At 47.7% G+C, this 20,732-nt stretch overlaps 1 protein-coding gene across 1 annotated transcript in view; it reads left to right on the top strand.

The window, feature by feature from the left end:
• Nucleotides 1-20,732, top strand: part of KNTC1 (kinetochore associated 1) — a 792,142-nt gene that overhangs the window by 386,279 nt on the left and 385,131 nt on the right. Inside the window, exon 28 of the mRNA XM_082256649.1 lies at nucleotides 10,659-10,762. Coding sequence (XP_082112775.1) covers nucleotides 10,659-10,762 — 104 coding nt within the window. The remainder of the gene's footprint in view (nucleotides 1-10,658; nucleotides 10,763-20,732) is intronic.

Here is a 20,732-nt window from a genome sequence, read left to right as displayed (position 1 = left end):
GTCCATTCACACAGTAGAGGCATCCCTACTTGCTTCTAACGACATCAAGGACGCCTACTTGCACTTTCTAATTTGTGCTGGTCACTAACGCTTGCTCCATTTTGCCGCTGGTGAGGAGCATTATCGGTTTGTGGAGAGGACCTTTGGTCTCGTCTCCTCAGATGGGGTCTCCACAAAAGTGTTTGCCCCGGTGCTGGCATTGTTTGAGTCAGCGGGGGATCGCGGTACTGAGGTAGCTGGTTGATCTTCTTCTGAGAGCGGAGTCTCCGACTGCTCTGATGGACAACTGGAGATTGATCTGTGATCTCTGAGGGAGTTTGGTTGGATTCTGAACCTTCAGGAGTCTGGTTTGGTTCTGTCCATAAAAACTGGACTATCTGGATCTGACTCTGGACTCGGCCTCAGCCAGAGTGTTTCTTCCTCTGGGAAAAACTCTGAACATTGCAGGAGGCAACTCGGCTTCTGTTGTTCAGCAGACGGTCATCTCTCCGAGCTTGCATACAGGTGCTGGGCCTGATGGTATCCACCCTTGAAGCAGTCTGTTTGCACAGTTACACACAAGATCTCTGCTAAAGAGATTCTGGTGAAATGGGACAGGGATCCACGGTGGATGCAGGATCCACCTTTAGAGGTGGCTTGGTTCTCTGGCACTTTGACAGGGAAAATCCTTTCTCCCCCTTTACTGGACTGTTGTCACCACGGATTCCAACCTGTCCAGGTTGGGAGGCGTCCTCAGCTCAGATGTGCTCAGGGGGGGTCTGGCAGAGTCCAGACTGCTGATTAATGTTCTGGAACTCTGATCGATCAGTCTTTGTCTGGCTCATTGGAGAATTTGTCTTCAGGGGTGTCCAGTACAAATTAATTTGGACAATGCCACGGCCGTGGTCTATGTCAATCATCAAGGGGGCACAAGTAGTGTCCTGGTGGCTCGGTAAGTAGCCAGCATTCTAAGGTGGGCTGACCGATTTTCATTCCAGCCCCCTCAAATTTCTGCCACGACTCCTGCGCAGGATCAAAGCAGAAGGGATTCAGTCCAGACTGACCTCGCCGGTCTTGGTATGCCTATCGGGTATGGCTGGTCGCTGATGCTCCTTGGGGGCTTCCTCTCAGGGAGAATCTGTTGTCCCAAGGACCGATCTTTCATCCTGCTTTACAGTAGCTGGCTTTGCAGCTTGGCTGTTGAACGCCAGATGCTGAAGGATGGAGGTTTGTCTGAGTCAGTGATTCCTACAGTTAAAAGCTAGGAAATCTACTTCTAGGAAGATCTACCATCGTACATGGAAAACGTACATTGCGTGGTGCGAGTCTCTTGGGGTTCATCCTCGCTCCTTCTCGGTGGATCAGATCTTAACCTTCCTTTAACAGAGGGTTGAACAGAAATTGCCCTTGAGTACAATCAAGGGCCAGGTGTCGGCTTTGGCGGTCTTTTTCCAACAACCTTTGGGCTCACATTCCCTGGTGTGTACTTTTCTTCATGGTGTCCGACATTTGGTTCCTTCAGTGCGGGCTCTGTTGACACCCTGCGATTTTAATGTGATGGTTTCAGCTCTACAGAAGCCTCCCTTTGAAAATGTTCGGGATGTTTCCCTTCTTGCGCTGCCCGGAAGGTGGCCTTTGGCGGCTATCACCTCTGCGCGCAGGGTGTCAGAACTGGCGGCGTTATCCTGTCGTTCACCTTATTGGTGATTCACCAAGGATAAGGTGGTATTTCACCCCTGTCTGTCATTCCTTCCTAAGGTGGTCCCTGACTGTCATTTGAATGAAGACATTGTGTTACCTTCCCTGTGTCCCAGGCTAAACATCCAAAGGAAATTACCTTGCATGCCTTGGATGTGGTCCAGGCAATGAGGGTGTACCTGGCAGCTACGAAGTCTTTTAGGAAATCAGACTCTGTGCTCACAGACAGACCTCACAAAGGGCTGTCCACTTCTTCAGCAACCATTTCCACATGGATCAGACAGACGGTGGTTCAGGCCTATTGTATCAGGGGTCAGGTTCCTCCCTTCCCTGTCAAGGAGCACTCTCTATTAGGGTGCTTAGTGTCTCCTGGGCTTCTGTCATCAATCATCAGCGACGCAGGTTTGCAAGGCGGACGCCCGGTCGTCGGTGCACACTTTTACACAATTTTTATAAAGTGGATGTTTTGGCCTCTGCCAATGCTTTTTTTTGGCTGCACGGCTTTGCTGGTTACTTTTTAGAGAACCTGGTCCTTTTTGAGGGTGTATTGGTTTTTTTTTTCAGTTGAGCTACAGTTGTTTATGGTTGAGTTACATGTTACCTGGTTGGCTATGGTTAGCCTTGGGAATTTTTTTGCTTTTTTTCCCCACCCCTCATGTTTAACACTGCTTTTGGGATGTCCCAATGGTTAAGAAGAATCAGGAGATGTATCCGTCAAAGAATGAAAGAGAAAATGGAATTTCTCTATTGTCCATTGACACACGCAGCCTCCATCTTCATAAGCTGAATAGGTTATGCTGCCCCCTGCAGGAGTAGTCTAGGCAGGAAAAATTTTACATGTACACGCCTACTGGGCCGTCCCCACATGCATAACCCACACACCATTGACACACAATATATCCGGCGCAGAGGGTATTCAATATTACAAAAAAAACAAATAATTGGAAGACGTGTCAATAAATAAACAAGTCCATGCAATGATAGTCCATCAATAGTCAATAACAGTTCAACATATAAATGGCGGCAGCTATCCTCAGGGTCTAGAAGGCTCTGTGTCTGGAAGAAGAAGAGGGGGAGGGCAGAAAGGAAGCACCACCTAAGTGTAGTATAAACCATTATTTATTTCCACACAAGTATTAAAAAACTCACAAGATATAGAAGTGTGTACGCTCATGAAGGATGGTACATAGAGGAAGCCGCCCCTATCTGTTCTCCTTCCTATCCTGGCGATCCGCGGGGGCTGTATGCGTTTTTTGTACGTTTTCCCTTCCCCCCCCCCTTTTTTTTTTTGTCCACAACCAAGATAGACAGTGTTAGTGGTGCCAAAACGCTTTAAACGCCCGTACCCATCTGCTGAAAAGGTCTCCAACCATTGGACGGTGCCGCCTAAGGTGGACCATCCTGTTTCGAGATTAAACAAATCTAACCTTGTGCCTGTGGAGGATTCCACGTTTTTTACGGATCCAGTGGACAGGTGGGTGGAATCCTTTTCCCGCCATCTTCACGTGCTGGCGGGTTCCATTTTGAAAACAATTTTTGTGACGGAATGGATTAGGGGTTTGCGGGTGACTTTGGACCCCGAGACTTTTCCTATGGAACAGCTGGATCTGTTGGACCAGTTGATCCAGGCTCTGGTGTTCCTGTGTGATGTGTCTATGGATGCGGCTCCCCTGGTGGCCAGGGTTCCGGCCATGGGCATTGTTTTAAGACGCATTGTTTGGTTGAAGACCTGGTTGGCTGACCAAGCTTCTAAGAAAGCCCTAGCTGATCTTCCCTTTCTAGGTAAACGGTTGTTTGGCGAATCATTGGATGAGTTAATCAAGGGACTGACTGGCGGAAAGAGTACTCTTCTTCCTCAATCCTCTAGGGGTAAGACACCCAGTACTAAGCGGGGTCCCCCCTGTTCTTCTCATTAACAGTTTTTTGTTCCTCCAGGGCGCAAGAAAAAGGTAAGCCTTTCAGAACTTCTGGAGGAACTAAGAATCCTTGGGGCAAGCCCACGGCCCGTCAGTCCGGTGCTGCAGACAAGTCCTCTTTAGCATAAAGGTGCGCCCGCACCCGTCTCAAGGGTGGGGGGACTTCTGCGCTTCTTTCAGGAACCCTGAACTTTCATTCAGAACAATTGGGTTCGCAAACTGATTTGCTCCAGGTAAAAGATCGAATTCTGGTCCTGGCCAGGGGACAGGTTCTTTCAGTCGAACCTGCACCTGTCTTGGGAGTGTTTGAAGGATCTGCGGGAAGCTGTGCGAGATCTTCTGTCTCAATGGGCGATTGGGCTGGTTCCTCCGCAGGAACGCTCTCAAGGTTTCTATTCAAACCGGTTCACGGTGCCCAGAAAGTGCGTCCAATCCTGGACCTCAAGGCTCTCAACAAATGGAATTCAGATGGTGAAGTACGTTCGGTTTTTTAAAATTAACAGAAACAAAGTAAACTACTCACATGTTAGTATATGACAACAAACAAAAAGTACACCGGCACGCCCCTAGCCCTGGCCATCTTGGAACTTTTGTTTGTTGTCATATACTAACATGTGAGTAGTTTTCTTTGTTTCTGTTAATTTTAATAAACCGAACGTAATTTACCATCTGAGTTCCATTTGTTCTTTGGAGGGGCAACCTAACCATCTATGTAAGAAACTTAGGAGACGTGAATACATTGGGAATTAACATCCTTTAAGGACCAAATGTGACTGATCTGGTGCCAACCATCTTTGGAGATACCGCACTCTTTGGGTTTTTACCCTTCTTGATCTATGCCTGTTTGACCTCTCTTGATTGGGGATCAAACATTCCTGTAAGGAGACATCTTTTACTAGATCACGTGGTTCCTCCAAGATTTGGGATTTAAGCTGTATGGTGTTGGATTTCTTCTTTCCACTCATTACTGACTTTATGCACCTGTTAATGGAGTTTATGGAGTTTGGTCTTTACTGAGTTTTAATATATGTTTTTTAATATGTTATCAATTTATATTTGGTGCTGTACACTTTTTTTTTTTTAGCTATTTTCATTTGGTCTGATTTACCTATGTACTGGCTGCCTTGTAACAACTAAGCGCGGCTTCCCCCCCCCCCCTTTTTCTATTACTGCTTGCAACTAAACTGATGTGCTGGGTTGTAGCAGTGGGGGTTATGCCTGGAGGGACAGCCTCGTGGGCATGTATATGTTAAAAGTTTTGTACTAACGTACTGCCTAGAATACTGCAGTTGGCAGCATAAACCACACAGCTCATGGAGATGAGGCTGCGTCTGCCGATGGACATCAGACAAATAGATTTTACGGTAAGATCTTACAAAAATCGTATTTTTCGTTCACTGACGGACACATCTCCATGTCTTCATAAACCCTTGGCTTATGCTGCTCTCTTCAGGAGTAGGACTTGGCAGAAACAATTTTGGCTTACCCCCTGAGGCAATCCCAGGGGGTATACCATCACTTCCTGCTATTGGACCTCAGTTTTTTCTGCCTAGTCAGGAGTAAGGACATGGCTTCCTGCTGGGTTCTGGGTCCTGGCATTTTTTCCTTTTTAAATAGATTTTTTTTTCTTTTCGCTTTATTTTCTGTTCCTGTGTGAACTACAATCAATAGCTGGACTGGACAACGCACTGGAAAATCGTAGATCTTTATGGCCTTCCCAGTCTGGCCTACGAGCGTGACTCCGCTATCTCCATGCTTAGTTGGCTGCAACATGGCCCCACTTGACGCCAGAGAATGAAATGCCTTGCAAGGTCGCATAGCCTTGGTCACGACAACTGTCACGATCAGAGTTGCAGTGTACCTCTGGCTGCAGCACCCCCATTCCAAGATGGTGCAGTGGACTGCCAGGAGTAATGCCCGCCTAATGCCAAGGTGTGGTGAGTTGTCCCCTCTCTTTTCTGTTGGAATTGCTGGGTAAGTCGCAGGCCCTTCCTGAGGATGGTAGGCCCCCCATGTCCTTCCTCTCCTCATATTTTCCCGCTCTCCCTAGCGGGGTTCTCCCTGCATTGGTCGCCCTCACCTTCCCCTAGCCCTCTCCCCCTAGTCCCCCTTTGGGGTGCACGGGTGTTTGAGCGGTGGTGTTACATTGGTGCTGGCCCGGAGGGATGTGGAAGTGTGCAGCTGACGGCTCCCTGTTAGGGGTGCCTGCGTTTATTGCACTGCGGGGAGTGGGTGTCCCCCTGATAGGCTCCCCCTGGTGGAGTATTACTTTCCTGGGTTCCAGTGTGGTCCTGCGCGGTGCCTCCATTTTACCGTTGATGGTTGTTTTCAGTCTAGGCGGCCGTGTGTGTAGTCCATCGGCCATGTTTTGGGTTTCCCATTGTAGTCTAAGCGGCAGACATTTTCTTGAAGTCCTGTGCGGTAATGTGCAGCGGGTGCCTGTAGTGACAAGGTCAGCACTTTCTCGTCCTCTTTGATCATAGTGTGGCAGGCTTTTTGGCGCTCTGGATCCAGCTCTGGGTGCATGGTGGTGAGTCTCTGTGGGTATACAGTCCTTCCTCTGCTATAAACAGGGCCACAGGTGCGCTGATCCTTGTGGTGCTCAGAGCGTTGTGCAAGGTTTTTTTTTTTCCGGGGGAGGGGGGGAGAAAAATAAAAGCTTTTTTTTCTTTAGGCACAGTGCGGCTCCAATTTAACCATGGAGTCCCTGGAACGTGTATCACCACCTGACCCACTCCTTAAAGCCACTGGACCCTCTGGGTCTCAGCCTTCCCTGGCAGCCATGACGGCGGCCCTGCAGTCACTTGCGTCGAAGGTTGATATAGCCCTTTAAAGGTGGCCTAGCAAGAAGCGCCCCCTGCCTTTACCTGTATCCTCTGCCTCCTTTAGAGTCTGAGTGTATTAGGCCGCCGCGGACGCGAGTCAGTCCACTGGGGCTCTTTCCATGCACCCTGAGTGCTCTAACAGTGCGTGTAATTTCTCTTCCTGTGCAGCCGTGCATGAGAAAACGCTGGAGGAGGCAATGATTGTGTCATTTCCGGGAAACTTTAAAGCTGGAGGACTCTGCTAATGCTGAGGCGGCGACGCCGGTGCAGTTTGACACCCGCAGATTCCAAGGTGACTAAGGTGTTCCCCTTTCCTGCCTATTTTGACGAGATTGTTGCTTGTCAGTGGGGATCCCCGAAACGAATGGTTGGAACACCTAAGCGTTTCGCTAGGAGAGATCCCTTTGAGGAGACTCCTGAAGAAACTGACGGTTCCACCATTAGTGGACTCTCAGGTGTCCAGGCTAAATAAGACCACACTTTTCCTGGTGGAGCATTCTTCATCTTTTCAAGGACCCTGTGGCCAAGAGAGCGGAGGCTCTGGTTCGTTACCTTTTCACTGTTGCAGGTTCAATGTTGAGGCCGTTGTTTGCTATCACCTTGGTATCCCAGACCTTAATGGAATGGGCAACAATTTTATGCCAGAATCTGGAAGGGAATCAACAACCTCCTAGGCTATCTAATCAGTTGATCCAAGAGCTACAGTACATTTGTGATGCATCCTTGAATGCGGCCCCTTTGGCTGGCAGACTATCTGTGACAGCGGTGATCCTTCGCCGCGTAATTTGGTTGAAGTACTGGTCGGCCGACCAGGCTTCTGATATGGTGCTGACTGATCTATCTTTTGTAGGTGACTGTTTGTTCGGTGCCTCTATGGAAGAAATCATTAAGGGCCTTATGGGAGGTAAGAGTACCTTACTTCAACAAGTTGCTAGGGGCAAGGAACCTTGTCGTAAAGGTAGTCCCTTCTCTTTTGTCCAACTGGATTGCAGGAAAAGGGTTCGAGATCCACCCGTAGCTTCATGGGTGGCTCCAAGAGACCCTGGAATGGTAAGGCAAAAGCGGTTACTACTGGTTCCACGGAAAAGCCTTCCCCAGCCTGAAGGGGGCACCCCCACCCGTATCTGTGGTGAGGGACGTCTTTGCTTCTTTCCAGACTCGTGGACCTTGCTCATTCAGGGCAAATGGGTCCATGAGTTGATTCAGTTCGGTTACGGGATCGAGTTTTGGTTCTTGCCTCTGGCAAGGTTCTTTCCTTCCAATTTACTCCTGTCTCACGATCGGCTGCAGGGCCTGTTAGCACAAGGAGTCATTGTGATGGTTGCAGAATTGGAATGTTTTCGAGGTCTTTATTAAAATCTGTTTACCGTTCCCAGAAAGGAAGGCAAGGTCCGCCCGATCCTGGACGTTAAGGCTCTGAACCACTTTGTGCGAGTTCAGAAATTTCAGATGGAGTCCATTCGCACACTACTGGCTTTCCTTCATCTAAGGGTATCTTTTGGCCTCTATCGATCTCAAGAAAGCTTACCTTCATATTCCAATATATGTTGAGCACCAGCGTTTTCTTTGTCGTGGGTGAGAAGAGCACTATCAATTTGTGGTGTTACTTTTTAGTCTCGCTTCAGCTCCTCGGGTGTTCACAAAAATTTTGGCCCCAGTTTTGGCCTTGCTTTGCCAGATGAGGATTGCAGTACTAGGTTACCTGGACGGTCTGCTTCTGCACCTGTGTCTTCTTTGGCTCTAGAAGTCGATTTGGACATTGTGGGAACTCTACAGGAGTTTGGATGTACACTGACATTTCAGAATTTGGCTTTGACTCCGTCCACCAAACTGGACTACTTGGGTCTGATGCTGGATTCCGCATCAGCCCAGGTGTTTCTTCCACAGGCGAAACTACTGAAGTTGCAGGATGCGAGTCGGCTACTGTTGTCCAACCTTCGGTCGTCGCTCAGGACGTGCATGCAAGTGCTGGGTCTGATGGTCTCCACCTTTGAGGGTTTCTGTTTGCTCAGTTCCATACCAGACCTCTGCGAAGAGAGATTCTTGCCAAATGGTACAAGGATCCGCAGTCGCAGGACGATCTGATCCTGTTCAGTCGGGGTATGAATGGGTATCTGATATGGTGGCTCTGCTCCCCGGCGCTTTCCCTGTGAAAGTCTTTTATTCCCCTGTATTGGACAGTGATATCCACGGATACCAGCCTGTCCGGGTGGCGAGCTGTCTTGGGAGTATACTCGGCTCAAGGTGTTTGGACTCCTGTCTGCCGATAAACATACTGGAGATTTGGGCGATCAGGCTTTTGTCTGTCTCAGTGGACGGATCGTCTGCAGGGATGCCCGGTGAGGATACAATCAGACAATGCTACGGCGGTGGCATATGTGAATCTAGGGGACACAAGGAGTGCCCTGGCGGCCCGGGAAGTGGCTGGCATCCTGAGATGGGCAGAACTGTATGTTTCGGCCCTCTCTGCTGTGCACATTCCAGGGGTAGAGAATTGGCAAGCAGACTTTCTCAGTCGGCAGACGTTGGATCAGGGAGAATGGTCTCTTCACCCAGAGGTGTTTCATCAGCTGTGTCTCCGGTTGGGGACCCCCGATGTGGATCTGTTGGCTTACCGTCTCAACAGGAAGGTGCAGAGGTTCGTGTCAAGGTCTCAGGATCCATATGATAATCTTGAACTCGATGGTGGACGGTGCCTATTGAGAGGAGCCTATTGTGAGTCGGGGGGGTCTCCTCATTCCTTCTGTGTCTCGCCTGTTGGAGTTTCTACAACTAGGTGTAGATCAACGTTTGGCTCTGGGCACCATCAAGAGCCAGATTTCCTCTTTGGCCATGTTTTTCCAAAGGCCACTGGCGGCGAAGTCCTTAGTTCATACTTTTGTGCAGGGAGTTGGCCATCTGGCTCCTTGACGGTGCAATCCCTGGTACCTCCGTGTGAGCTCAATTTGGTTCTGTCGGTACTTTAAAAGCCTTCTATTGAAAACATTTGTGAACTTCCTTTGCTCACTCTGTTGCAGAAGGTGGACTTTTTGGTCGCTTTGACTTCTGCGCGTTGGGTGTCCGAGTTGGCTGCGTTTTTCCTGTCGGTCACCTTCACAAGGACAAAGTGGTATTACGACCCTGTCAGGTGTTCCTTCCTAAGGTTGCCTCGGGGTTTCATTTGAATGAATATATTGTGTTGCCATCCTTATGTCCTATGCCGACAATTCCTAAAGAAATTGCTCTACATTCCCTAAATGTAGTCTGGGCAATTCGGGTGTACCTGGCGGTGAGTCGATTCGGAAATTCAATTCTTTGTTCTTACGGTTGGACCTTGTAAGGGACAGGCTGCATCTGCTACAACCATTTCCAGATGGATCAGGCAGACAGCGGTGCAGGCATATTGTTTTAAGGGTCATATTCCTCCTTTCCCTGTTAAGGCGCATTCTACAAGGGAGCGTTCAGTGCCTCCTGGGCCTTTCGTCTTTAGGCGTCAGTGGTTCTGGTGTACAAGGTGGCTACGTGGTTGTTTGTACACACGTTCACAACGTTTTATAAGGTGGATGTGCCTGCATCTTCAGGTGCTGCGTTCGGCGGCAAAGTTTTGCAGGCTGCGGTTGCAAAGGCTTCCACCTCTTGAGGGTGTATTTTTTCCTGATAGTGAGCTCTAGTTGTTCCTGGTTGAACTCCAATTTTACCTGGTTGGTTATTTTTAGCCCTTGTTGAGAATTGTATGTATTGCTGTGTTTTTCCCACCCCTCGTGTTGATGCTGCTTTGGGACATCCCAAGGGTCTAAAAAGACAGGGAGCTGTGTCAGTCAGTGAACAAAAGAGAAAACTGTATTTTTGTCTTACCGTAATTTTTTTTTTTTTTTTTTTTGGTTCACTGATGGACACAGCACCCGCCTCTCTGTTGGGTTGAGTTATGTATTCATCTCATTCTGCTTGTTACAAACTAAAGTCCTATAGCAGGAAGTGATGGTGTACCACCTGGGACTGCTTCAGGGGCGTAGCCAAAATTGTTTCCGCCTAGTCCAACTCCTAAAGAGAGAGCAGCATAAGCCCAAGGGTCTAAGAAGACATGGAGCTGTGTCCGTCAGTGAACCTCAGAGAAAAGGATTTTACGGTAAGACAAAAATCCAGTTTAGTCCTGTCCATAATACAAAAAGGGAATATGTGCAAAACCACTTTACATTCCCTGTAAAATCCTGTATGATTAATTTTAACCTGTTTTTTAATAAAATCATATGTTTCTTTACAGTTAATATTTGATGCTGTCCTTCAAATAATGTATGGTGCTGTGGTTCCATGGAGTGATGCAGTAGAGCAGCTTGTGAAACAACATCTAGAGATGGATCATCCCAAGTAAGAAAATAATACTCCTATCCTTTTGCATCCTATTTTCTTCACCATTGTAGCTTTCATCAGTATATATATATATATATTTATATATATATATATATATATATTTTTTTTTTTTTTTTGATCAGGTAAACATTTATTGACATATCAGAAAGAGTACCTCGTGGAACCAGCCCACATAGCTGTGCTACAGTACAAATTTCAGGGAACACATTAAGAGATGGTATTAATAGGGCTGAGACAGAGCCCAATAATCCTGAAGCATCTACAATCTGACCCAATCGGATTATAAAGAGCATCCAGCTAAGTAATTAGTTAACAGCCACAGCAGTTACAGTACACTTAATCAAATTGAGCATATCATGAATTACAATAAAAGCCTGTCCATTACTAAATCCGTCTGGGCTAATGCCATAGTAGCCAACCAACCTCCCCAAACCTTTTCAAATTTTGAGCAACTGCCTCTGTGTTTATATATCAACATTTCCATCCGTATCACTGAGCGCATTTTATCAATCCACATTTGTGGCGTTGAGGGAATGTGAGAAGTCCAATGTAATAAAAGGAGCTTGAGAGCCTGAGACAAAGCTCTAGTAGCAGTAGCTGCCTCCCTAGCGTACCTATCAGTAATTATGACATTAAGCATGGTCAAAATACCGATTGGGGTCCAAAGAATGGACACTTGGAAGGCAGTGTTCACCATGGTGACCACCGAGTATATCAATTTTAAATATATATAAATACTATACATTTTATTTGTCTAAAATGGACAGTAAGCCTAGGTTTACATATGTGCGGGTCGGGAATGCGTGCATAATCTCCTGTGTCCCCAACCCACTGTTAAAGAAATTTGATAGATTTGCAACTCCTATCCTCATATTGATTAGTGGTTCCAAAAAAAAAAAAAAATTACTGCAGCAGGGAACAGACACAAAAAGATACACTCAGCATCTTCTCCAAAAGCTGTTCTGTTTGTTTGGTGCAATTTGAATAATTTTATACATATGATTATGTAGGTATCACATTAACCACTTGAAGACCAGGCCTTTTTTGGAATTTTTTTTGCAAGTTTAAATTAGTATTTTTTGCTAGGAAATGACTTAGAACCCCCAAATATATATATATATATATATATATATATATATATATATATATATATATATACAAACCCGATTCCAAAAAAATTGGGACACTGTACAAATTGTGAGTAAAAAAGGAATGGACTAATTTACAAATCTCATAAACTTATATTTTATTCACAATATAATATAGATAACATATCAAATGTTGAAAGTGAGACATTTTGAAATGTCATGCCAAATATTGACTAATTTTGGATTTCATGAGAGCTGCACATTCCAAAGAAGTTGGGACAGGTAGCAAAAAGAGGCGGGAAAAGGTAAATGTACATATAAAAAACAGCTGGTTTGTCTGGATCAGTGATCCCTACTATGTTTAAGGCAAGGAAGTTGCCTTCTAGCAAGATATTGCATCGTACGTGAAAAGCATACATTTCTTGGTGTGAGGCTCTAATCCTCGCTCTGTGCTGGGAGTCACTTTGGTTGGGGGCCCTGTGGAACACAAATTACTTTAGAGAGGTTGGGAAATCCCTCTCTCAGCCCCCTAGGCCAATCTCATGTGCAAGTCAACCTGTGTCTATAAGGGACACAGAGTGACCAAGGAAATGATGGACAGGTACTTAATAGACACTGAGAATATGGTTTGGATTTCTTCAAATAGGACAGTAATATTTATCAACCATATATCTCAAATATATGAAGACTTTTCCTAGCCTGTTTGATTTTGAACATGTTTATTGAAATCACATTGGCCTCTTCTCCATGTTCTTCAATGTCAGAGACAGACAGTCTGTTACTGGTGGTCTCTTCCTCTTGTCTGTGTATTAAGGTGCGATGTGTTTTCTGTTAAGCCTTTCTATCCCATTGTTAATGAACTCACAAGTTGTTTCTGTCCAGATGGCTAGGTAAATAGCTGAGGTTAATTCTATTTCTGTACACAATTTTATCTGCATAGGATAATGTAATCAGGCACCTGACCTTGTGTGATAATTTAATGAGGAGGGGGATGTTTCCCTGTGCTGTATATATTGAGTGTGAGACTGTTCAATAAAGTAGTTGGTTCCAGAACTTAAAAAAATAATAAATAAAAATGTGTTCTGGAACCAACTGCTTTTTTTTTAACAGTCTCACAGCACAGGGAAAGATCCCCCTCCTGATCAAATTACCACACCAGGTCAGATGCCTGAGGAGGAAACGGAGAGAGACTCCCAGTGCCTAGGCTAAAAAGGAATATTGAGCCTGTGATACATTTCTGACCTAATTCACCAAGTTGAATGGAAATGGAGAGTAAAAGGAAGAGCATAACATTGCTGCTAGATTACTGCTATGCCACAAAGACGGTCTTTTTTTTTTTTTTTAGAGAATATTTTGCAGCTTACACAATGAATACCTTATCGATTGCTTTGGTTTAAACTGATTCGGGGATAAAATGAGAGCTAACCGTATTTTCAAAAAGGTCAAAAATGGTTCTTGTATTTCTCATGCTCTTGGTTTTAAGTTTTTCAATATTCTAAAGTACTACATTACTGTGCAATGCTTTCCTGCAATGCAGATGATCAAATCATAGAATACCTTGCATGCATTGAAAAGAAAACAAGTTGTTCTATGAATGGTGACTGTGTTCATTAGGGGTGTACTCACTTTTGTTGCCAGTGGTTTAGACATTAATGGCTGTGTTGAGTTATTTTGAGGGGACAGCAAATTTACATTGTTATACAAGCTATACACTCACTACTACATTGTAGCAAAGTGTCATTTCTTCAGTGTTGTCACAAGAAAAGATATAATATATTTACAAAAATGTGAGGGGTGTACTCACTTTTGTGAAATACTGTACATACTTAACCAGGCAGATTGACATACCTGGAATTTAACCATCAAGTCTGTGGGGGACATTGGTAGAATTAAATTTGTGTTTTCTCTTACGTCCTCCGACAGTCGCCGCCCCTTCCCAATTCGTCACCAATGGGTATTGACCTTTGCTCCGTAGGAGTAGCTAGGCAACAAGAATTGTTAATACAAAGCTTTTAACATAGACACACCCCTAGGGGCTGTCCCCTCAGTCAATACCTCCCTGCACCAGCATTCCCAACTCAGTTTGTCTTTGCCTAGCTTAGGAGTAGCTGCTATCCTGTGCTGGGGCGCAGTCTCAGCCTTCTACCCTTTCTTTGATTTTATTTCAAGTATTTTCTCTTTTCCTTGCTAGCTGTTATTTTGTCAGCCTTAGTTTACAGATCTTCTGATGAAGAATCATCATGCGGAGCTGGGTCTCGGACTGGCCGCCCTGCATCCCAGGGCTGATAGCCAGATGGATCCCCAGCCTGCTATCGAGCGTTCAGCTTAGGTTTTACCCTGGCACATTGAACAACCCATCCCTGTTCGCTGCAGGGATGCTGCCTGTGAGGTGGCTACCTCACTGGACGCCGTGACTGCGGTCCACAAGCGTCCTGGCTGCGGCACTCCCTGTCTGCCATGATAGCGGTTTGTCACTGGAGACGGCTCCCCACGCCATCTGGTACGGTAAGCACCTTCTGTGTGGGGACCTTCTGTATGGGTGTCAGTCTGTGGCTGTGTTTACCCTCCATGTCTGTGTGACTGCGGGCTCCCTGTCAGATCCCTGTGTGGCTGCATGCCTGTGGGCTGCGGGGGGGGGCATCCTGCTCTGCTGTTTTATTATGCTCTGAGTGCAGTTTGAGTACAGACATGTGTGTGTGCGGCGATCCGCCATTTTTATTTGACTATATACTGTGACCGGCCCTGTCTTAATGCAGCGCCGTGTTTTGGCGCCATTCGCCGCCATTTTGGCAGGCGATACTGTCCATGCACATGGCGGCGCCATTTTCTAGTAGCCTTTTTTCATCTGCCGAGAGGCCATTTTGCTGGAGCCTTCCATAGGCTATATCTATCAGTCAGCATTGCATCACTTCCTCTTTCCCCGGGAACAGCGATCGGTGGCAGCAGTCTGGTGTGCTCTCTCCAGGTTTTTACCTGTCTGTCCTGTCATTCCTTGCTCAGTGTTTGTCTTTCCCTGCGGGGTCAGTGCATACAGCAGTGTGCGGTGGGCTGCGCTCGCCGTGGTTTTAAAGGGCCAGTACCTTTTATTGCTTTTCTGTACTGGGGCATGGATTCTCTGTATAGCAAGTTTCCCCCCGCCCTGGTGGGGGACCAGGGGGCTGCTGCACCCCACGAAGGGGCCGATCTGACCACTGTAGTGGCTTCCTTGGTGTCTCAGGTGCAGATGCTGCTGGCTGAACGATCCGCAAAAAGGGCCAGGTTATCCATTTCCTCTGATTCAGAGGGCGATATGGCTGCTGGGGCTGGCGTGCCCTTCTCAGGGTCCCGCTCATCTTTGGACCTTGCGGGGTCTGAGGGAGAGCCTGAGGTGCAGGGGGTTGATGTTTCTCCCCTGGCTCGCCTGAAGAGCTTGCACTCATGAATGAGCTGATTGCCTCCATAAAGGACACCTTGCACTTGGAGGATGAGCCTACTCATCCTGCTAGGACGTCTGCTTTCGGAACACAGAGGGCTCGCAAATCAGTGCAGGTTTTTCCCTGCCCTGCTGAATTTCACCATACTGTTAATGAACAGTGGCGCAATTTAAAGAAGCCTTTTACTGTGCCAAATAAGTTTAAATTGCTTTATCCGTTTGCACCTGCCACCGACGAGCGTTGGTGTCTGGCGCCTCCGGTGGATCACGCGGTAGCCGTTTTGAACAAAGCTATTGCGGTGCCCTCCAAGGATACCCCGGTTTTCCGGGACCCTACGGACAGGAGAATAGAGTCTCTTGCCCATCATGCCTATATGGTGGCTGGTTCTATGCTGAAGCCTATTTTTGCTTCCATTATGGCGGCGCAGGCTGTTGCTGATTGGACCAAGATGCTCAGGCGCACCTTGGCGGCTGATTCCGCTCCGCCTACCACGTTGGCTATGGTGGACCAGATCCATCAGGGTGTCATGTACTTGTGTGATGCGGACTTGAATTTAGCTCCCTTGGCTGCACGCCTGTCCAGCGTGGCGGTGCTGAACCTTCGTCTGATTTGGCTGAAGAATTGGTCGGTCGACCAATCGTCTCGCAAGACGCTGGCGGATTTTCCCTATGCGGGGTCTCGCCTTTTTGGCGAGGCTTTGGATACCCTGATAAAAGGGGTTACGGGGGGCAAGTGTACTCTCCTGCCCCAGTCTTTCAAGCATAAGTCTTTCCGTGGAAAGCGGACTTCCTCGTCTAGGCCCTCTCAGGGGCAGTGTTAATTTTGTCGACTAAAACCGACTAAAACGTTTTCGTCGACTAACACAATTCAGATGACTAAAATACGACTAAAACTAAAATGGCATTTTAGTCTTAAGACTAAAATATGACTAAAACTAAAATGGCATTTTAGTCAAAAGACTATAACTAAAACTAAATTCGAAATTTGCTGCCAAAAATTAACACTGGTGCATGCTCAAAGCATAAATAATAACATATTAGATTTTTCACTCCAGGACCAGCAGTAGTATATGAGTTTGGAAATTGTAGAGAAATGCTTAAATAATGCATTACAAATTACAATTGAACTACACCCATTTGATTATAGATGACTAAAATGAGTTTTAGTCGACTAAAATGTAGGGCGTTTTAGTCGACTAAAATGTAGGGCGTTTTAGTCGACTAAAATGTACTGGAGTTTTAGTCGACTAAATACGACTAAAACTAAAACACTTGCAGAAGACTAAAATGGAACTAAAACTAAAATACCATTTTAGTCCTAAGACTAAAACTAAATTGAAATTTGCTGCCAAAATTAACACTGCTCAGGGGTCCTTTCGCGCCTTTCGGTCGCAGTCCAAGGGCAAGCCCTTCAAAGGCCAAGGCTCCCAGAAGAAGCCGTGGGCAGGGAAGCAGAAATCCGGCCAGTCCGGTTCACCTTCCCATACCACTTCCGCCTGAAGGGGCGCCCTCACCCGTTGCTGGGGTGGGGGGACGTCTGCGCGGTTTCCTACAACCTTGGCTGGCCCGCGTTCGGGACAGGTGGGTTCAGGAAATCGTTCGATCTGGTTACAAGATCGAATTTCTCTCTCGGCCAGCGGGCAGATTTTTCCCTTCAAATCTTCAGCTGTTCCTGGAGCGCTTGCGGGATTTGCACCTGGCGGTGCGGGACCTGTGGGCCCAGGGGGTGGTGGTCCCGGTGCCTCATCGGGACAGATTTCGGGAGTTTTACTCCAATCTGTTCACTGTGCCCAGAAAGGAGGGCAAAGTGCGTCCGATTCTGGACTTGAAAGCTCTGAACCGCTTTGTGCGGGTTCGCAAGTTTCGCATGGAATCCCTGCGCTCAGTGGTGGCTGCCCTGAGTCCGGGGGAATTCATGGCCTCCATCGATCTGAAGGATGCGTACCTACACATCCCCATTTTCGAGGGTCACCAGAGGTACCTTCGATTCGCCATTGCGGAGGATCATTACCAATTCGTGGCGTTACCTTTCGGTCTCGCTTCGGCTCCGCGGGTTTTTACCAAAGTGCTGGCGCCGGTTCTGGCCCTGTTGCGAGCACAGGGCATTGCTGTCTTGGGGTATCTGGACGATATCCTGATAAGGTCAAACGCCAGTCAGAGCCTGGTGACCGACCTGTCCACCACGATGCGGACTCTGCAGGAGTTCGGTTGGACCATAAACAGTCGACTCTGTGTCCTTCGGTTCGCCTTCCCTATCTGGGAATGATTCTGGACTCTGTCCAAGCGAAGGTCTTCCTGCCGGAGGACAAGCTCCGGACTCTTCAGGACGAGGTCAGGTCCCTCAGGGACAACCGACACTCGTCTCTCCGGACATGCATGAGATGTCTAGGTCTAATGGTTTCGTCTTTCGAGGCGATACCTTTTGCCCAGTTTCACACGCGGGGTCTCCAGGCGGAGATTCTGGCCGAGTGGGACGGGCGGCCGCAATCCCTGGATCCACGGATCTCGTTGAGCCAAGACACCAGAAGGGGTCTTCTGTGGTGGCTCCAGTCCCCGGCGGTGTCGGGGGGCAAGTCTTTTCATCCATTGTCATGGACGGTGCCCACCACGGATGCCAGCCTGTCGGGCTGGGGTGGTGTTCTGGGCGTTCTGTCTGCCCAGGGAACTTGGTCGGAGGAGGAGTCCTCTCTCCCGATCAACATTCTGGAATTAAGGGCAATAAAGCTTTGCCTTCTGCGATGGACGGACCGGCTTCGGGGCCGTCCGGTTCGGGTTCAGACGGACAATGCCACCGCGGTGGCTTACATCAACCACCAAGGGGGCACCAGGAGTGCCCGAGTGGCTCGGGAAGTACCTGTCATCCTGTCTTGGGCCGAGACGCACGTCCCGGCGATAACGGCAGTTCACATTCCGGGGGTGGAGAACTGACAGGCGGATTATCTGAGTCGCCAGACCCTGGACCAGGGAGAATGGTCCCTTCACCCGGATGTCTTCCAGATGTTGTGCGCAAAGTGGGGTTTCCCAGATGTGGACCTGTTTGCGTCTCGTCTGAACAACAAGGTGGAAAGGTTCGTGGCAAGGACGCGCGATCCTCGGGCGGACGCGTTGGTGGCGCCCTGCCATCAGTATCGTCTGATGTATGCCTTTCCACCGATTCAGCTGCTGTCCAGGCTTCTTCGCAGGTTGGCCTTGGAACCGCACACGGTGATTCTGGTAGCGCCGGACTGGCCTCGCCGGTCCTGGTACGCGGATCTCGTAAATCTGGCAGTCGACGCTCCGTGGCGTCTACCATTCCGGGAAGATCTCCTGTCTCAAGGGCCGATATTCCATCCTGCTTTACAGTCGCTGGCTTTGACGGCCTGTCTGTTGAAAGCCAGGTCCTGAAGGATAGGGGTCTCTCCCCTGAGGTCATTCCCACTTTGATCAAGGCTAGACAAGCCTCTTCGGGTAAAATTTACTACCGTACTTGGAAAGCATACTTTGCCTGGTGTGAGTCCAGGGGGTATTCCCCTCGCTCATACTCGGTGTTGAGAGTGTTGGCTTTCCTCCAAACTGGAGTGGACCAGCGTTTGGCGCTGGCCACAATTAAGGGTCAGATTTCTGCGCTGGCCTTTCTCTTTCAACGCCCTGTGGCGTCTAATTCATTGGTTAGCACCTTTGTTCAGGGGGTGCGACACTTGGCCCCTCCTAGGAGGGACCCTATACCTCCATGGGACTTGAACTTGGTTCTGTCCGTGTTGCAACAGGCTCCCTTTGAAAAGATCAGGGAGATCTCGTTGTCCCTGTTGTCCAAGAAGGTTGCCTTTTTGGTGGCGATCACTTCGGCTCGCAGGGTATCGGAGGTGGCAGCTTTGTCCTGCAATTCTCCATACCTGGTGGTCCACAAGGATAAGGTGGTCCTGCGGCCTAACCCATCTTTTCTTCCGAAAAGGATATCGGATTTTCACCTGAATGAGGACATTGTCTTGCCTTCGCTCTGCGCGAAGCCTAAGCATCCAAAGGAGGTTGCCTTACATTCCTTGGATGTTGTCCGGGCGATCAGAGTTTACCTGTCGTCCACTAAATCTTTTCGCAAGTCGGATTCCCTCTTTGTCCTTCCTGAGGGACCTCGGAAGGGCATGGCGGCGTCGGCTGCGACTATCGCCAAATGGATCAGACAGATCATTGAACAAGCCTATGCCTTGAAGGGGGAGGTTCCTCCTTTTCCTGTGAAGGCGCACTCTACCAGATCTTTGAGTACGTCTTAGGCTTTCCGGCATCAGGCTTCTGTGGCCCAGGTGTGTAAGCCGGCGACTTGGTCGTCCGTTCACACCTTCTCAAAATTCTATAAGGTGGATGTTCAGGCATCGGCTGATGCCTCCTTTGGCCGTAAAGTTCTCAGTGCGGCAGTCTCCTAGGGACCCTTGTTTTCATGGGCCCTTGGTTGTTGGGGTGTTTTACCCCTGGGTTGCTTGTTTTTCCTGGGATTGTTGCTCCTGTTGAGCACGTTTTTCCTGTTGCCCAGTTGGTTCTCTTACTATGGTAAGGTTCCTTTCTCTGATGTGGGTACTGCGTTGCCTTTCTACGGTTGCGTCTCCCACCCCTCACGTCTACACTGCTTTGGGACGTCCCATTGGTGACGAATTGGGAAGGGGCGGCGACTGTCGGAGGACGTAAGAGAAAACAGAATTTTTGTAAAATCTTACCGTAAAATTCCTTTCTCTGAGTCCTCCGACAGTCGCCGCCCCCCACCCCTCTTTTGGGGTTTTTGTGTACTCTTACTGCTATGCTACCAAACTGAGTTGGGAATGCTGGTGCAGGGAGGTATTGACTGAGGGGACAGCCCCTAGAGGTGTGTCTATGTTAAAAGCTTTGTATTAATAATTCTTGTTGCCTAGCTACTCCTACGGAGCAAAGGTCAATACCCATTGGTGACGAATTGGGAAGGGGCGGCGACTGTCGGAGGACTCAGAGAAAGGAATTTTACGGTAAGATTTTACAAAAATTCCATGTAACTATGGGATAAAGTGTGTTTCTGGCAAAAATGTAAAAATAATCACATGCAGTAAACCACTTTAGTACATGCACAATACCCCACATTTTCTCTGCCCACACTGCTGTTGCAGAAAAATACCTGTTCTTCTAAACATCCAGTGAGCTCCTAATTTCCTGTGGTGAGCTGAGAGCTGCACTTTAAGTGGATGCCCTCCATTTCATGTTCCTTTATAGAAGCAAACAAAAATAAATTGAAATAGTAGACCACCAAATTGGTCAAATAAATCAAACAAATATAGTTGTGAAAATCAGCTGTAGGCACACTATGTGATATCAGCTTAGTCACAAATAACTAAAAATACTGTGCTGTGCTAAACAAAAAATTATAGTGCAAAAATGAAAAATAGTACAATTTTCATGGTAGGTTTATCAGTGAGAGACAAAGTAACATAAAAATTATCCAGAAAAACATATTTAAAAAAAGCTATAAATT

This window comes from Pelophylax lessonae (assembly GCF_965119305.1).
Source record: "Pelophylax lessonae genome assembly, chromosome: 1".
NCBI lineage: Eukaryota > Metazoa > Chordata > Amphibia > Anura > Ranidae > Pelophylax > Pelophylax lessonae.
Note: the sequence above shows the minus strand (reverse complement) of the source record. Positions and strands in the feature narration are given on the sequence as shown.